At 33.9% G+C, this 14753-nt stretch overlaps 1 protein-coding gene across 1 annotated transcript in view; it reads left to right on the top strand.

Annotated features, from left to right (window-relative positions):
* CFAP47 (cilia and flagella associated protein 47) overlaps positions 1-14753 on the top strand; it is a 342945-nt gene that overhangs the window by 158412 nt on the left and 169780 nt on the right. The window contains 3 exon segments of the mRNA XM_027782493.2: positions 6823-7019; positions 10554-10697; positions 11849-12022. Of these exon segments, the coding sequence (XP_027638294.2) occupies positions 6823-7019; positions 10554-10697; positions 11849-12022 (515 nt within the window).

The raw sequence follows: 14753 nt of genomic DNA, 5'->3' as shown, positions 1-14753 counted from the left end.
AACTTTGAATAGAGAGGTTTTATGGCTCAGACTTGTGACTTGATAAGCATCCATCTGCCTTCATGTATTCTGTGCATTTTTAGGCTAAAACAAAGATTTAATTTAGTTGCCAGTCTACTGACTTTGCAATGCATATCTATATTTATAATCTTGATAATTATTATTTGATACAGTTTTGCCTGAAGAGTTCCTGCCATGCAGTCTTATTTTATAGAACAGTATCTGTATAAAAGAACTTGCTGTTCCTGCAAGGGGCGTGTTTGACAAGTCAGAGCTATAATATTACCCTTGTTTAGTAGAGCTTATAAATTTGTCTGCTGTATATTTGCTGCTCTTGTCTAGCAGCACAACACAGATTATGGTGGGGAAGGAAGGAAATGGCTATGCATTTTGGTGTAAAGCTGTGAAAACCAAAATAAAAATCCATCCTATTTGTCTCTTCAGCAGTTAATGGAAGATCAGCTTTAACTAACTTTTAACTAAGCAGACCAGCTTACTTAGAAGTTGAGTTTATTTGAACAATGTGTTTTTAATACTAAATGATGTTGTTTCAAAAATGAAATAATTTATGTTGATAGGGGAGGAAAGGCTTTGTTTTGCAAAGTGATGTCTCTAAAAATGTTTGGAAAATCTGCTTAGTAGAGTACTTACGGAGTGAGATAAAATAAGATAAAATAAGGCTTTCAGCCTTATTTGTCACTGTCTGATTTTCTGACTTCAGCTCCCTCTCCCTCTTTCATTAAGGATTTTTTTGAAAAGTTTTAAAAACAAGGATTCTTGAATGTATAACTGGAAAAATACAGTGTAAGTATTGAAAAGTGCTATTACTATTTTATGAAAAGGAGAATGTTACTGAAACATCACATCCAGTCCTGGTTTCCATACTTCAGAAGGGAGGTGACAAATGAGGAGGGTTCAGGAAAGTGCTATAGTGATTATTCCAAGGTCTTGAAAGTTTGAATAGCTTGATCTTTTGGTGATCTCTGAGGGAAAGAGGTCCTGTTCAGGTTACCTGTAAGTACTTAAAAAGGGAGAATCTTTATGACTCTAAAGTGCTCTATGCAGAAAGCATAGTGTTTTCTACATAACACAGAGATCTGTAATGAAACAATTTATGATACCTGTGAAAAGATGTGAGTGTGAGGTTTATTACATACTGACATTAACTTAAGAGAAACAACAATCTTTCTACCACTTAGTCTTAAAAAATGAAAGTGGAAGCTTTTCTAACAGACGCACTTTTGTTTCAACCATCAGACTAGGGCTTAATATAAGAATTATTTGGTGGAATTCTAATATTAAGGTAAATGCCCAATAATATGTCTTTTGGTATTAAAAGTGAAATAAGCATTTGATGTAGTTAAATTATACAAATGGGAAGGAGAATAAAATACTTAAAAGCTAAACTTTCACAAAAATCAATAGCACTGTACATTTCTATACACCAAGCTGAAATAAATGAGGACTAAAAAATCAAAGCTAAAGTAAAAATAAGTTGAATTGTTAGAGAAAAGAGAAAAAAAAAAGACTCTGAAAGTTGGAAGATGGTTATCAGATATATATTATTACATCAGTAATGATAAATCTGTTCAGTTCTTTACAATAATGGTAAGATTTTAATTTTCAAATGGATATGCACCTAAGCTACTATGTCCTGATACACACTTAACTGTACTTTATAAGTATGTACATTGTTGAACTTTTCTAAGGGAAGCATGAACCTAGAATGCTTTTGGTCATGCCATATAGTTTAGTTTCTTTCCTAGTTTATGAAGATAGTTTTATTATCCTGCCTAGGTTGTCTATGTCTAAAATCATATTTTTTGAATGCTAGATTGTACTATTTCAGCATTAAAATTCTCCAGGAATAAGTAAAAGTCCACAACGCACTTTCAAAGAAAAAATGTTTCACCTTACTATCTAATTTAGATTCAGTATCAAAAGCTAATATCAGATTTCTGTTACGTCTTACTACAGGATTTGACAATGCTGGCTGCCTGCTGTTATACTTGAGAAGAATATCCAAAAAGAGCTCTCTTTTTATTTTATTTTTTTCCCTTTCCTCTCCAGGGAACAGATGAAAAACTTCCTCTACAGAAATATCAAGAATTGTTAGAGATTTTTTACTTTCTGGATAATTGTTTCTCCAGTTAATTTATTCAGATTAGTGTGGCATCTTCATGGCTTCTGTTAAAACAACTGCTGGCTTGCTTTTTTTTTTTTTTTTTTTTTTTTTTTTTAAATGAAAACATCATCCCTTAGAGAATTCTAGATTGCAAAAAGAAAGGAATGTGTATTACCATGTACTACAAAAATCTCTACCTAGGTATTTTTATATTTTTTTTGGCATTAAGCCTTCAGTACTAATTTTGCATTAACTTACTATTTTGCCGTATGTGGTATAAAACTTGGTCTTTAACCCTCTCCATGTGATACTTCCTTATACATTCAGTGCACAATCTTTGGTTCTGAGCTCTCTTCTCTGCTTGCAGGAAATTTCGCTTAATCTTCCTCTTCCCCTCTGTTGCTTATTTTTTAGAGATCTTGTCTCAGCCACTTCCTACTTCAAGTCATGAAGAATCACTTCTAAAATTTTTTATATCTGTGAATTTTGGGCATATGTTTTAGAGAGATCTTAGCTTTGTCTTTGTTGTGATATTAGATAAAAAGACTTTGAATTATTACTCTACTATATTTTTCTCAGTGTAATACTTTATAATTTGTCTAATACTTTCCAGTAGGAACTATGCATTGGATAGTTTAAGAAAGCACCTTAGCTTTACTACGCTTCTTAAGTTATATTAAGCAAACTTTTTACTTGACACCGTTCCAGCAGCCCATTGGCATAGTGACTGTGCAGCCTTCTTGATTCTAAAGCACTTATGAGTATCCTTTAAAAATACTAAGGGGCAAAGTTTAATAAACAACCAAGCCCCAAGAAACTCTGTTCTACTTTATTGTAGTGCCACGCAGATCTTCACTGGCTTCTGAATGTAGTACATTAAAGAGGCTGCTGACTATTCATGACAAGACATTGAAAAAAGTCTCCACCCACCTGCATTTTGAAATCTATTAAGGAAAACCCGCTTCCATTCATTTCTTTTTTTTCCACACAGTAGATCTTCCTTTTCTGAATCAAGTATATTTAACTATTTGCTTAGATGTGTAATGATTTAAGTGGAAAAAAAGAAGAAATAAAGTTAGCAGCTTTTTTGGAAACTCTTCTACAAATCTGTTATATTCAGATAAACTGAAAGTAAATCAGCAAATAAACATCCACAGTGAAAGCGAAAATTTCAAAACATATCAGCACTCATTAAGGGATTGGTGGTTGCTTTTTTAAGACTACTGAGTAGAGTGATGTTCTAATTCAGATGAGCTCATATGAAGACCTGATACATAAACAGAAGTCAGAAGAGTCTGGGCTTTTCAGTGTGTTGCTTATTTAACCTTCTAGGAGTCCATATTTGCAAAATCAGTCTTCAGGTTAATTTAGCCAGTGATTTGTGACACATGCGTGGTGTCAGAGGCTGAGAGAAGTTCACTGTGAAATTTAGATTTGAGCTTCTAAGTAGATAGAACCATCATTGCTGATTAAAAGCTAACACAATGTGCAAGTAGTTGACTAAGTGCTGAAGGTTCATAGTTTCCTGCCTTCAGAAATTGTGCCAACAGATTGTGATATGGAAGAACAGCATTTTTATTCTTGCCCTTTCCCTCCTCCCACAATTTGTAATAGGGTTAGACAGCGATTGCTTTACAGACTGGCATTATTACTAACCTCTAGAATATATTTTTTCTTGCATTTTAATGTTAAAAGTACTGTCATTATTTTTCTTTAGAAAATAGTTTGTTGGCTAATGCAATTAGAGGATTAACTTTAAATTCGGGTCAGGCAGATCTCAAATGATGCATTGTAAGATTTTTAAGACAACATGAACTTTGTCAATTCTAGATGGTGATCAGATCATCTTTTGCAATAAGTAAATGGCACAAGGTGCTAGGCAGTTGCCATAGAACATGACCAACACTTCTGCATTGTAATTTAGCTTTCAAAGACTCTGAGTTCATATTACACACCAAAAATTTTGCTTTTGCAAATACCCCTATTCTGACAACTGTCTCACGACTAAACCCCATCCAGATATTCAGATTGAGGATCTAGTAAATGTTTCCCATAGGCATTTGTCTAACAGAAATCTATAAAATAAAACTGTTTGCCTATTTCACATGAAATATCTCCCCATCAACAATAATAAGCTGTCTAGGGAAGGAAACTAACAAAAGCCTGTATTGTTCTGGCTGACTTTTCACTGCTGGAGAAATGCTTACGGTCTTGTTTACTTCCATGGGTCCAGGTTCTGCTTCCTGTTACATAGAAATAACCTAATTTCTGCCCCTTGCTTACTGTTACTACTTCTGTCTCAGAAATTATTAGGCCAGTTGCGACCCCATGGATTATTTTCATTAAATCTTTGAATTAATTCCTAGGCTAATCTTTACTGAATATCTTAAGAGACTGAGAAAAAAACCCAACATGCTAAGCTGAGAAACTTTTAAGCCCAGTTTACCTTATGATATTTAAAATTGCCATGAAAAAACATTTTGCAGAAACCCCCCAGCCTTCAGCTATAATTCACGGGCAAGTGATTTCTGTAATCACTTTGATTTGGAGATCCTGCATCACTTCAGAAACCATGTCTGATTGCATAAAATACTTATCATGTTAAATATCAGCAATTTACGTGCTTTCCTTGTCATTGATTGGAATTGATCATACAATTTCAATTATTCAACTGACCTATTCTTCAATATATTTTTTTAATGCATAAGAAACAGATATTTTAACAAAAGTAATGTCAAAATAAATATAAATATGGAATGGGATGGGTAGGAAGACTCTTTTTGTTCTTTTTAATTTTTTCTATAAGAGATATTTCTGTCTGAAAGTGTGCATTTCAATGAAAAATAATCTTAATTATTAATTATGCAATTTTCATATAGTGTAAGAAATTGAAACTCAAGCGGAAATATGTTGGAGCTTCCAGTACGCTGTATTATCTTTCTTCAAATACATGTTGTAAACATCTACTTTACCTTGAAATGCAAGTATTTAAACTTAAAATTTATGTAAATATTTTCTTTCAACATCCTAAAGTAATTTTTGTAGACAGAGAAAATTAGGGACTGTACTATTGAACTGAAGAATGGAAAGGACAGTTTCATTCCCTGCATAACTAACAAACTCAGGTTACTTTTGTGGAAGATAGCCCATGGGGATAACTACTTAGTGACAACATAGAAAAAAAAGAAATAATTCAAAAATTACTGGGCCATTAATCTTCTCTTTAAAAGAGAACAAACTAATTTATTTCATAGAGGGTTAAACCTGAGGTACAATTTATAATCTTTTTGATAGCCTAGTAATATTGAAAGATTAATTACATCATTGTGTAGGATTCATCTCTTGAACTTGAGCTATTTTTGTGAAAAAAATAAGTAGTTATGACATGAGGCAGCAAGAAAGCTTCAATTTGGTGTTCATTTTTGGAGGGCTGAGAACTGAGTACAAGGAGTACTACTCTGTGGAGTACAACCCGAAATGAAGACTGCATTTTCAGTAGTTGTTATTGAACATATTAGAGTTTGAGTCAAGTTGTCATACATATCATCAGAAAATAAGCTAAATTAAGGAAGAAGAAAGGAAATTCCAGAAGAATTTGTCAGGTGTTCCCCCTCAGGGAAAATCAATTTGTTTGAAGTTTTATCTGTAAGGTTCTGTTGTGTCGTTACATAGTCTCTGACCTTCATCAGTATCTTTTCCAACTTTGTGCTGTCTTCTAACCTTGGATAACAGTGAAAAGAAACTGTTACATATAAAACTACAGTGAAGTCTTTACAGCTGCAGTCTTTGTGTAGTTTTTCAGGTTTATTAGAGACTCTTGGGAGAGTTGGACTGGGGAACTCTTTATGGTCTGTCAGGGGAGTTCTTCCTGTGACTTTCCTTTTCCTTTGGAAAATGTCCTAAAATGGTGAGCGAAGGGCTTAAAATACTGTGAAAGAGTCTGATCCTTTCTGTAAGCAAGAATGGAGGAGGAAGTCTTTGCAGCTGACTTGTTAGACCTGGCTGTGTACAAACATGGACAGCATTTGCATTGCTTCTTCCTTACGCTAGAGATTCCTGTGGGGAGTTTTTCCTGCATCCTGTGGATTGGGCAAATGGACTTCTCATGATTCTGTTCCAACTTGGACACCTCTGGCTTTTTCATAAACTCAGACTTTCAATCCAAAATTTGGCATAGAAAAAGTCTAATGAGTAGGTCTCATTAGAAATACTAAACAGAATTTCATTCATTGTTGGTGCTAGCATTACCCAAATATACTGTGTTTTATATAAATATATATATGTATGTATGTATATTTTATTTATTTATTTATATATATATATATACTCTGACATCTGTCATGGTAACTGTCGACAAAAATATAGTATCTACTATAATTTTTTGATATTTACAGAAATATATATACGTTAAACTTTTATACTGCATTTAATAGATCTTTTAAAATACTTCTCTCTGTGCACTACTGAGCCAGCAGAAAATATTGTTCTGATGCTTAAATATACCTTTTTTAGGGAAATAAAAATTTGGCTGTGCTTATATGATAACAGTCCTAAATTATTTTGTTTGTCTTAAATTCTTGTACGTACTGTTGAGGAGACTCTTCTACAGTTTATTGGAACTTTCTCTGGGTGCTCCTTGTGATTTCAGTGTTTCTGAAAAGCCTTACAACATTGCAGTGTTTTGGTTTTGTTTTTAGATAGAAGTGATTCTGCTGATCTTCCTATAAAATTCATTCCTCGCTACACCGGTTGCTACCACTGTCAGATTCTTCTGAAGTCCTCCTGCGATGTTCGCGTCTATGAGATTGAATGTGTAGTGAACACAGACCACGCTGAAGCAGAGATTGAATTTCTAACTCCGGCTTACCAGGCAGTGATTCAGGATATTCCAATTGTAAGTTTACTTTACTACTAGAAACTAAACTGAGATTCAGGATTTTTAACAACACTACACACACAAATGCCTGTAGATACTGACGAGTATTATTACTTAAAAGTCCATATTGGTCATAATATAAATCTTGTTGGGACAAGTAGTTCCTGGCAGTTCTTACAGTAAATTATTCGTTTGATGAGCTTATTTCTGATGTTGCACTTCTGTCCTGACAATTGTTAATCTGTTACTTAATGTTACGACACTGAAAGTGAAAAAAAGGAATTGTTTAATCTAGGGAATATAGGTATTGTTTCTGGAAGAATAAAAGGAGAAATGTTGAGGAATAAAATAGAAGAATTGTTTACATAGAATTTAAAAAATATGACAAGCGTAGGCAGTATATCCTATATAGTTTTATCATATCTATTTTATATTTAAAACCCTTGAAACATGAGAAGACCAGAGAGTGAAGATGGAATATAGGCTGGAATATCATCTCCCTCAGAAAATTGTTGCTCATATTTTAGAGAACTTTCCTGATTTAAAATAAAAGAAGAAGGAGAAAAAAGACAAAAATTATAGGGAAGGAACTTAAGCTGTGACAGAAAGGGTAAAGATTCTTTAAGAGATAAAAATGGTAAAATATTTCCTAAGATTTGAACTATGGTTTGGTCTATGTATGTCACCTTTTGATATCAGAGGCACTGAAGACTATCAGTGAGTTAATTTATGGAAAAATGATTCTGAAATTTTTGTAGACATAAGAGTGGAGGCAGATTCTAACAAGGAGACTTAACGTCTAGGGAAAGACCATACTGTGGATATTCTGTGAAATACTGAAAGTAGACAAGGAACTAGTTCATTAAGAAGGAAGAATAAATAAACAAAATAAAAGGAAATCATATTACAGTGGTTTTTTGTACACATAATTTTTAAGATATTAATATTTATTAAACATTGTTTTATTGAATGCTACATTAGCTGAAAAAAAGCTGCTATATAACTCAGAAAGGTAAGAGGTTTTTCCACCTTGTTTAGACAGAGAGTCTCTAAACAGGTTGGCTTTATTCCTTTTCTCTTCCCCCTCCCCCCCCCCCATTTCTGAGTGTTTCTAAGTATATGCTTTTACATTTCATGCAGGAATCTTGCTTTTATACTTTTAAGTCCTGCTTGTTTTCTTAGCAAGGAAATAAAAAATACCGCAACTGGAGCATATACTCTGTGCATGTGTGTGTGTTTGTGAGAGTGAGAACATATATCTCTGTCTCTTTCTGTGAAATGCATACATGCAGTCACAGATTCTGCTCTGTTATGCCCTAAATTTGCAAATATCAAACACTGATGAACAAACAAATATAAAAATATAAAGTTTTTTTTTTTTTTTAAATGAAAACATCTTCCCTTAGAGAATTCTAGATTGCAAAAAGAAAGAAGTGTGTATTATAATGTCCTTTTACCTGAATCTGAAATCTGTGATTGGTTTTTGATATGGGAATTAAGGCTGAACATCTGAAGTTTCCATGATTCTCACAAGCATGAGATGAATGTAATTGTTCCATCTATCACTTTCAGCCTCTCCAGGTATAGGTCCTATACATGCAGCCTTATTATGTACCTTGGATTTAACCACCTAGCATCCAGTGAAAAGATTCTAACTCCCTTTGCATTAATTGTGTTTCTCATTGACTTAACAGACTTTGGATAAGATTCTGCATTAAGCATAGATCCTATATGAATTAGGTTATTAAGTAATTAAAACTGTTAATGCACAAGTACAAGGGAATAGAATTTAAATATTTTATTTTCATTTTCCAACATTTGTTGTTGACCTTAATATGTTTCTTTAGAAGGTTTTAGAGAAATTCACACTATATTAGAAAGATTTGTTAGAGAAGAATTTCAAAGTGACCCTGTCTGTCAACTACATTTCTCCAGCTGACAAGTTTTTGTGTCTGAGATTAAGAAGAAATACTAGTACTATGTATTGATGTAAACATCACTAGTGTGGACAAAGGAAACATCTGATACCAATGGCACTAGAAATCATTAAGAATTAAACAACTTAAGCCCCCAAATATTTAGTCTTTCACTTTTCCTTACCAAAGACTAAGTGTGGTGATGTTTTTCCTCTATCCACCTTTTAAAACACTAGATTATCAAAGGGTGACCAGTTTTAAAACTGGTCAAGCTGTTTTTCAAAAAATCAAATTGTTCCTGATATTGTGGAGAAAAAAAAATGAGAATAAAAATAATCTTTTGTTGCCTTTTTTTTCCCTTATCATTTTTATCCTCAACACGATGATACCAGTTATTTTTTTCCATGTTTCTATCAGAGATGATGTAATTGTTGCTATTACAGAATTGGAGACCACAGTGGTGGAAGTATTTTGAAAAACTGAGGCACTATACACTTCTCAATGTTCCAAACAGGCATTTGTGGTCAACTACTAGGAAATTTGCCTCTTAGTTAAGAATTAAGCATTAATCATACATGTTAGTCAAACACTGGATACTGCAGGTCTTGTGCCATGCCGTGGGGTTAACTCTCATCACCACAGGTGGTGGCTTTTAGTTTCTGAAGTTAACATAGCTGAGCTTGAGAAACTTTCAAAGAAGGAAATGAGGATTGAAATATTATCTCTGTTCCTCCAAATCCATTGTTTATCTTTGATGTTTATATACAATTTTCCATGGATGAACACCATTATGAGTCAAAGGATTTCTTCTGCTTTTCACAGATTAAATCAATCTCTGTTTTGACAAGGCATATATTAGCTCTTGAATGACAGTATACTTACTTTTTCAAATGGATGTTAACCTTTCTGCCGACTGGATGTTTGGTCATCTGGTTCCTTCAAACAGCAGGAGGCTGAATAGCATTATTTTAGTTTTACTTTTTTTATGCAGCCCCCAAGCATGTATAAGTCACTTTCTACCATAATCAAGCAGTCTTGTGATACACCTGGATGCAAGACAAACATGTCTCTGAAATATACTTTCATACTACTTAGGACAGGCATTCTTTAAAGTAGATTAGTCTCTTGAAAGACCAGTTTCTGAGCATAGAGGACTGTAAGTATTCCTTTGGAGACAGAATGCTTAATTCATAAGCAAGACTGAACCTGTAATGTAGTCAGTGGCCAAATGAAGCAATATATGCTGATACACCACGTCAGCACTTCAAAGAGGTACATTAAAAGGGACAGCATTTTAGCAAGCATTAAACAGCACCATAGATACTAGTAAATGTTTATAATGATGCTTATAAATTCCATCTTGACCATTAGTTACATCATGTACATACTCTTTTAATGCGTATTGCTGCTGACAGTATTGATAACAGTACCTCTGGTTGCCAGGAATAAAGGATTTATTTTTGGCTTAATTAATTTTAAAAATCCACTGTTTTATTCCCCCCAAAGGTAGTTTGAGCCAGTACTTTGGGAAAATGAGTACTACGCTCTGATTTGATGATAACTGCAAGTAAAAGCTGAAATGCATGTTAAAAGCTTTAAATGCATAATCTAATCTACATCTTTAATTTAATTTCAGAGTAACATGTCCAACCAGGACTGGAAACTTGAAGCAATTTTGGAAGGACAGGGTTTTTATGGCCCTTCTACAATAAATGTAGGTCTAGGTGAAACAGCTCTGTATCCTCTCATGTTCAAGCCTGTTACTGAGTGCATAACAATGGTAAGAGGGAAATTAGTTTCAACATTTGAAAAGCATGCTTCTGTCAAAAAAATTACATCAGTGTCCAAATTATGAAAGTGCTTAGATATTTACAAATATTAAGTATCTTCTTGAGAGTCTGAAATTGAAAGATTGCCTACTAACTGAAGTAAAAAAACCAAAGGAACTCATTTTGCAGATCTTCAGATTAGGCATGATAAATTTCCTCACCACATTTTATTATCTCTTCCTTTATTTGCTCTTCTATCAAACCCTCCATTTTTACGAAGCGACCAGTTACTCCATAGAGATTTTGAACTTTGATCATAAAAATGTACATTGTGTTAGTATTGATTTAAATGCATATATTAAATTGTATTTAAATATCTAAGTAATAAAGTAGTAACATTGAGTATTTCCGATTGCATGCATACATCACAAATTTGTTTGTGATGGGTACTTTGTTTCATAAAATAATTTCTGTTACAAGTTAAGCCACTACTGAGAAGCTGCTTTTGCCATCAGACTAATCACTATTTTGAATGCTAAAATAAAAAGCAGAGCAAAGGCTGCAACACCTTTAGCAAGAAGTATATTATTTTTGCTTGTATACTAACTGTGAGTTTTTGACTGCAGCTCACTATTCAAATGTTTGAATTGCCAGAGCCAAAAAAAAAAAAAGTTCTGTGAAACATGAGTAATCCTTCTGCATACATTACCAACAAGATATAATGTAGTTTAGGAATCCAGTATTGTAAAACTATTAAAAGCCAAAACTCCTGGATCCTTTGACAACAAATAATTATGAGGAACGTTTTAGTTGAAGGGCAGATGGAAGTGATTGAGTAAAGCTGTATTTTATATGAGGAACAAAGATGCATGAGAACATATATTCTCGGACATTTGTTTTCCAGGAAGAAGCCAAGACGCATAAAATCTAGAAATATGAAGACTGTATATTGTTAAATTTCATATTTTAGAATAATTTAAAGTAAAAACTTTTACTGCTTTAGTTTTCCTCTCTGTTTAATGAAATAGAAAAGTCAATAGGAATGCTTTCTTGTAAGCATGCTTTGTTGCCTGGATTTAAGATTAATAAACTAAAGGAGTTGGTTTGTCAGCCAAAGGAGACTTTTACAGTCTGAAACCTTTTTCTTCTTTCTTTGTCATAGGGAAAGTTTATTCTGCGAAACAATGCAGCTGGCACTGAAAACATCTTCAGCCTTAAGGGAATAGGGAAGAAACCTCTGGCACAGGATTATATTATGATGGATTGCCAAGTGAGAAAGGTCACTCAAAAAATTTTATGGGTGCCCAATTATACCAAGAACAAGTTAACGTACAAGGTAAATATTTGCAATAATGTGACAACTATTTTTCTATCCAAGTGCCTATGAATTATATATTACAATAGCGAATATTATTGTAATTGCAGATATACTATTAAAATTCATGTATCAATGAGAAATTGTATCTAACTATAGTTTATAGTATATGGATATATTTATAGTGAGGAAGTCTGTGAGGTAGTATATGATTTTGCTGTATGTTCCATGGAAAATGACTTCTTAGTTTTATAATCTGGTTCCTAAGTGGACAACATTTCTGCAATTGCACTGTGTTTATCAGCTAGTCTTTCCTCCCTTCCTCCTCCACTGGTTTGAAACCAGTGGCCAATTTCTCAGTTTTTTAAATCAGAGAAGGGGCTTAAGAATTCCAGGGTCTTTAAAATCTTCGTAAAGCATTGGAATATTACAGAAAAAGGACAAAAAATATTGTCCTACTAAGGGAAATATTTCAGCATGAGCTCACTATATATCTGTTTCTAATGGCCTAATGGCCTGGCCAGTCAGTGCTTGCATTTCTTGGAACAAGTTATAGCAGTTAGTGTCTTTTGCCCAGCTGTTGTTTCAGGGATGTTGGAGGAAGTTGTGCGTGTTTGTTGATGGGAAAGAAAATTTAGAGGAAATAAACAGAAGTTGTTAAAGAGCAATGGGTCACTGAGGAAATGGAGTTGGAGGTGCTGAGATAGTTGGGATTTCAGTGGAGGAACATCCCTGCTCAAGAGGTTCATTTTATTATTAAATATAATCCTTATTATTTTCCGTTGTTTTAGTTAAATATATTTTATAGGTGTATTTACACAAACACATTTGCCTATTTTAAAACACTTGTATTACTATCACTGCACGATTCTCCTACTATTTGTCTTGTCTGGATGTTTAATTTGGAAGTGAATCAAGTATTTCAGCAGTAGTTCCCCATCCATGTATAGGACCCCATGTCATATGCCAGCTGAGGCAGAATGTACATTAAAGCAAAAAGATGACTTCTGCTTTTCTTCTCAGCTACAGAGGAGGTTCCTGAGCAAGAACATCTTGGTCCTTGCTCAACAAAAGCCATCTTTGTGACTGTTACGGCATTTAGAGTAGAGAGAATCTAGATAGTATGGCTGTATACTATTTGCTAGGAGGGCTCAATCTGTGAAAACAATGCAGTAGAGCATGCCCTAAAAATTGTCAGCATATGTAAATATATATTTTTGAACAGAGGGTTTTTTGGTTGGTGGCTTTTTTTCGTTGTGTGTTTTTATTTGGTTTGTTGTTTTGTTTTTTTTTTTTTTGTTTATTTGTAGTTTTTCTTTTGGAGGGAGTAGGGAAAAGGGGAGAATGTAGAGTCTAGAAAATAAAGATTTTGCTAGTTAACTAGTGCGGACTTGTGAAATGAGATTTTTTGTCTCTGCCTTGGTGCCAGTAGTACCAACTACTGCTTTACTCAAAATGACAGGTGTTGGTAGAGAGTGGCTTCACCTTATTTTATAAAGAGACCTCATGTGTATACCAGAGCACTCTTCTTTTAGTTAATGGGAATTCATGGCAATGTGAAATTCTTCCTTAAACTCCTGCTGGTCTCCAATTTTTCACTGTTACAGGAAGATTTACATTTAGTAAACTTTGTCTGTCATAAAGAAAGTCCAGTTTTTTGACTCATTCCTAACCCTCCCAAACAGAGTAAGAAATATATATTTTGGGCATCACCAGCTTTGACATTTTTCTTTTAAACAATCTTGGCTTTTTAGATGTGCATGCATTTACATTTATAATACATTTGTACTTTCATCTCTGAAAGAACTGAATGTTTTTGAAAGTTGACAATGGAACTATTTCCTCTGCTTTCCCATTTTGTGCAAACTCAGTATTTTTTGTGCCCATAAAAGTGAAAGACACTGAAATAACAAACTTCAAAACTGATACATTAAAATTATGCATTGTATGTCTTTGTCAGAAACATTGAGTTAAATGGATTTATGACAGTTGTAATTATTCCAGGGTGAGCTACGTTTGATTGAACTTTGACCTTGAGAGTGTTCTCTGGGTACCAAAATCTGGGGTTTGGGTGTTTTTTTTCTTCTGCTTGCTTTTGTGGTGGTTTGTTTTGCCCCACCCCCCCACCTTTTTTTTTTTTTTTTTTTTTTCCTCTGTGAAGCAATGCTTGACAGTCTGATTGTGTGTGCTCCTTTTGCTCTGGACCTTTTGGTGGAGAAGTAGTACTGCCAGCTATTTCATGCTTGTATGTGTGTAATTGATTAATTAGTGTGAAGAATGTATTTCCTCTATGCTAGGATTTTACCCAGAAGGTGTTGCAGATCAGTTGTTGAAGCAAGATGGGCTGGAATTGTTGGAAAAGGCACGATTACAAAACCTACCAGTGTCTGGAAAGTGTCTCCTCAACAAAGCAAACAATATTAATCACTTCCACCACTGTCCAGCAGATGTCATGTAATGTCTTGCACTGTTCTTCTAGTGAGTGAAGATCATTTGCTCGCTTTTAATTCTGAAAAGGCTTAGTCTGTAAATTAGGATTTAATCAGTGAATCCAGAACATGATCACCATTATCTGTAGTTATTAGGACAAAGGGGAAAACCTTCTGTAAGAGGGGCCTGTGACCAAGAACCTTGTTAGAAATGTGAAATTAGCTTTATTTACTCAGAAATGTATAGCACGAAAGGCAACAGGAAAAAGAAGTGATACTAATTCTGTTGTTGTTGTTTGTTCCATGCTGCCTGATTACTGTAA

This window comes from Falco peregrinus, chromosome 4 (assembly GCF_023634155.1).
Source record: "Falco peregrinus isolate bFalPer1 chromosome 4, bFalPer1.pri, whole genome shotgun sequence".
Lineage (NCBI taxonomy): Eukaryota > Metazoa > Chordata > Aves > Falconiformes > Falconidae > Falco > Falco peregrinus.
This window is presented reverse-complemented; position numbering and strand designations above follow the sequence as displayed.